At 61.9% G+C, this 3,585-nt stretch overlaps 1 protein-coding gene across 1 annotated transcript in view; it reads left to right on the forward strand.

Moving 5' to 3' along the window:
• Nucleotides 1-2,856, forward strand: part of ANKK1 (ankyrin repeat and kinase domain containing 1) — a 13,860-nt gene extending 11,004 nt beyond the window's left edge. The window contains 3 exon segments of the mRNA XM_006151058.1: nt 551-587; nt 1,567-1,829; nt 1,831-2,856. Of these exon segments, the coding sequence (XP_006151120.1) occupies nt 551-587; nt 1,567-1,829; nt 1,831-2,856 (1,326 nt within the window).
• Nucleotides 2,857-3,585: the final 729 nt, after the last annotated feature.

Here is a 3,585-nt window from a genome sequence, read left to right on the forward strand (position 1 = left end):
GAGTCATGCTTTGCATAAGCCCACCAGCTGAGAGGGCGAGCGGCGGCTGAAAGTCGGTCCCCTCTGTTCACCGGACTGGAGGCTGCCTCCAGCCCGAGGGACACCCTCTCCTCATGGCACAAAGGTGCTCTAAGTGCTAGTGGTGGTCACGGCTCAAAGCCCTGGGAAGGACACGCCTTTTGCACCTCTGTGGGATCCTGCAGGGAGACCTCAGCTGTCCCCAGCTTCTACACTGTGGGCATCAGCCTCACGCTTCTGCTCTCTTGTCCCCACCCAAACATGGGGACCGGCCTTGGGTTAGTGTGGGCTCCCGGCTGAGCACACAGGTGCACCCTGCAGTCCACACTGCTCAAAGGGAAGGCAAGGCCCTGCCCCACTGGCTCTTCCTGAGACTCGGCTGGCAGCAGCTGTGCACAGGAAGTCTCCCATGGTACCGTGGGCTGCGAGTCTTGACAGGGACGAGGCGTACTGGAGAGAGGAACGGATGGGAGGAGGCACAAACCAGGACTCCCCACTGATCCCACCTGTGTCTACTGGTTCCCCACCCCAGGTCAGCGAGGAAGCGGGCCAGGAGCTAACAGACAGCGGTAAGCCCAGGGTGCCCTGGTGGGACCAGAGGCTCCACAGCAGAGGAAAAAGTGCACCCAAACCACCGCCCCACCCTCCCTTTCCCTGCCTCCTCCCCAGGCCTCTCACTCTGCTGGGTCGGGTGGTGGGGCCCTTTCCCAGCACCTAGGTGCATGTCCCTGAAATCCTCATGCCCTGGGGGTCCTGACCCTGCCTCCTATTCAGGTCTGGGTCTTTATAAGAGCTGATTCCCCCTTCCTGACCCAAGAGGTAAGCCTCCCCTCTCAGTGCTAGCTACACATCCCATCACTAGGCCTAGGTCCCACCCTAAGTCAGAACCTGTGGGGTCGGGCCTCAGCCGCCATAATTTATTTATTTATTTATTTTTGTTATAGAGTGCATGCGCTCACCAGAAAGACAGAGAGACAGAAAGCAAGAAATCACCCCCTGGAGGGATGGCCACGCCTCAATCCCTTCTCTGTTCTCCCCTCGGGATCTTGGGCACGCACGCACATGCTCCCGGCATGAGTTTAAACCACTGGGTCCGGGTCTCAAACCGCGGCCAACTACATGGGACTCCAGCAACATAGCCATTACACTAACTGCTGGTCGCCCTGAAAGTTCTTACCTACATAATTTGTAATTTGTCCTCGCAATGGCAGATTGAGCTGAGCCCCACAGCTCCCCCTTACTGACCTGGTGTGGAGGCCTAAAGAGGCAGAGAACTGGCTGAGCTCAGGGATGCCGGGGACTGGAATCTGGCCTTGCCCCTGGGTCCCCTGAGCCCCCTGTGCAGTTCTCCCAGACAACGGCCCTCAAGTTCTGGTGGCAGCGGCGCTAGCTGTGCAGAAACGCTGACACCAGGAAAGGCAGCGCCCTGACTCCTCCAGTCTCTTCCTAGAAGTCCTTTCAGGAAGCAGGGGGGCTGGCTGACATGACATCCGGACAAATCACAGGTGTTTTTTCATGTTTCTTCAACCCTGCCCCCGCTCCCGGCAGATTCAGGAGACTACTTAAAGCGGGCCCTGCAGCTCTCTGACAGCGAGAACTCGATCCCGAGCGATGAAGAGAACAAGGTCACCCCCCTCCACTTCCTGGTGACACAGGGCAGTGTGGAGCAGGTGAGGCTGCTGCTGGCCCACGAGGTCGGCGTGGACTGCCAGACGGCCTCCGGCTACACGCCCCTCCTCATCGCCGCCCAGGACCAGCAGCCCGACCTCTGTGCCCTGCTCCTGGCACACGGCGCAGACGCCGACCTGGCAAGACGAGGACGGCTGGACCCCTCTGCACTTTGCAGCCCAGAACGGGGACGACCGTACCACCCGCCTGCTCCTGGACCACGGGGCCCGTGTGGATGCCCAGGAGCATGAGGGCTGGACCCCGCTCCACCTGGCCACGCAGAACAACTTCGAGAATGTGGCGCGGCTTCTGGTCTCCCGCCAGGCTGACCCCAACCTGCGTGAGGCTGAGGGCAAGACCCCCCTCCATGTAGCCGCCTACTTTGGCCATGTCAGATTGGTCAAGCTGCTGACAGGCCAGGGGGCTGAGCTGGATGCTCCGCAGAAGAACCTGAGGACCCCACTGCACCTGGCGGTGGAGCGCGGGAAAGTGCGGGCCATCCAGCACCTGCTGAAGAGTGGGGCGGCCCCCGACGCCCTGGACCAGAGCGGCTACAGCCCACTGCATATCGCGGCTGCCAGGGGCAAGTACCTCATCTGCAAGATGCTGCTCAGGTATGGGGCCAGCCCCGAGCTGCCCACCCAGCAGGGCTGGACTCCTCTGCACCTGGCAGTTTACAAGGGCCACCTAGAGATCATCCACCTGCTGGCTGAGAGCCACGCAGACTTGGGTGCTCTCGGAGGCATGAGCTGGACCCCCCTGCACCTGGCTGCCCGCCATGGGGAGGAGGTGGTGGTGTCGGCCCTGCTGCAGTGTGGGGCTGACCCCAATGCCGCTGAGCAGTCAGGCTGGACACCCCTCCACCTGGCGGTCCAGAGGGGTGCCTTCCTGAGTGTCATCAACCTCCTGGAGCACCACACGGATGTCTGTGCCTGCAACAAGGTGGGCTGGACACCTGCCCACCTGGCAGCCGTCAAGGGCAACACGGCCATCCTCAAAGTGCTGGTCAAGGCCGGAGCCCAGCTGGATGTCCAAGACAGAGGGGGCTGCACGCCCTTACAGCTGGCCCTCCGCAGCCAAAAGCAGGGCATCGTGGCCTTCCCCGAGGGCAAGGAGCCCTCCCTGGCCATTGTGGGCGGCACTGAGCCAGGAGCCCAGACGGAGGTTTAGACGCCCCGAGTGTCCTTGCCTGGGAGGAGGAGAAGGGGTGACGAAGGAGACGCTGGGCATCCGGGAGAGCCCCTTCTCCGTCCGTGCTCCCCACTGCCCCTTCGACCTGACAGGAGGTAGGACGCCGTTCTCCAGGGAGTGGGGAGGGATGTACACTGAGGTAGCTGGCGAGGAGCCCCTGGAACCTTCTCCAAGTCATCTCAAGCAGACACCCGGCCCCTCTTCCTCATTCACGTGGACACTCCCCAAGGTGGCTTTCCGCTCTGGTACCAAGACCCTGCCACCCTTTGCCATATTTCCCTGAGTTCGTGGTGCGCCTGCATCTGAGGGAACCCCTCAGAAGACACGGGCGGCACGGCAGGGAGGGGAGCGGCTCCTCCTAGCTCATGCCTGTGCTGCTTGGCCTCCTACCTCGGGTTGGGGCAGGAGAGACACAGCGGGCCAGATGATTCTGCAGCCGTCACAGAAGGGGGGTCATCTGCCCCACTTTGCCCAAGGGGCAAGAGCTGCTGTGCAGAGGAAGCTCTGCTCACCGTTTGAGGCCCAGCCAGCTGCCTGTGCCACACTGACCACGCATCCTGGAGGCCCTGGCCCTGTGCCAGTCCTGCCTCAGCGCCTCCTGGGGGTGAGGAAGGGTGCTCTCTACCATGGACAAGAGATCCTTTGTGGGATCACCTTTCTTTGTGTCACTGTATGGCCAGGCTCAAACCCCGAGGTCAATAAAGCTCT

Source organism: Tupaia chinensis, unplaced genomic scaffold (genome assembly GCF_000334495.1).
Source record: "Tupaia chinensis unplaced genomic scaffold, TupChi_1.0 Scaffold000311_2, whole genome shotgun sequence".
Taxonomy (NCBI): Eukaryota; Metazoa; Chordata; class Mammalia; order Scandentia; family Tupaiidae; genus Tupaia; species Tupaia belangeri.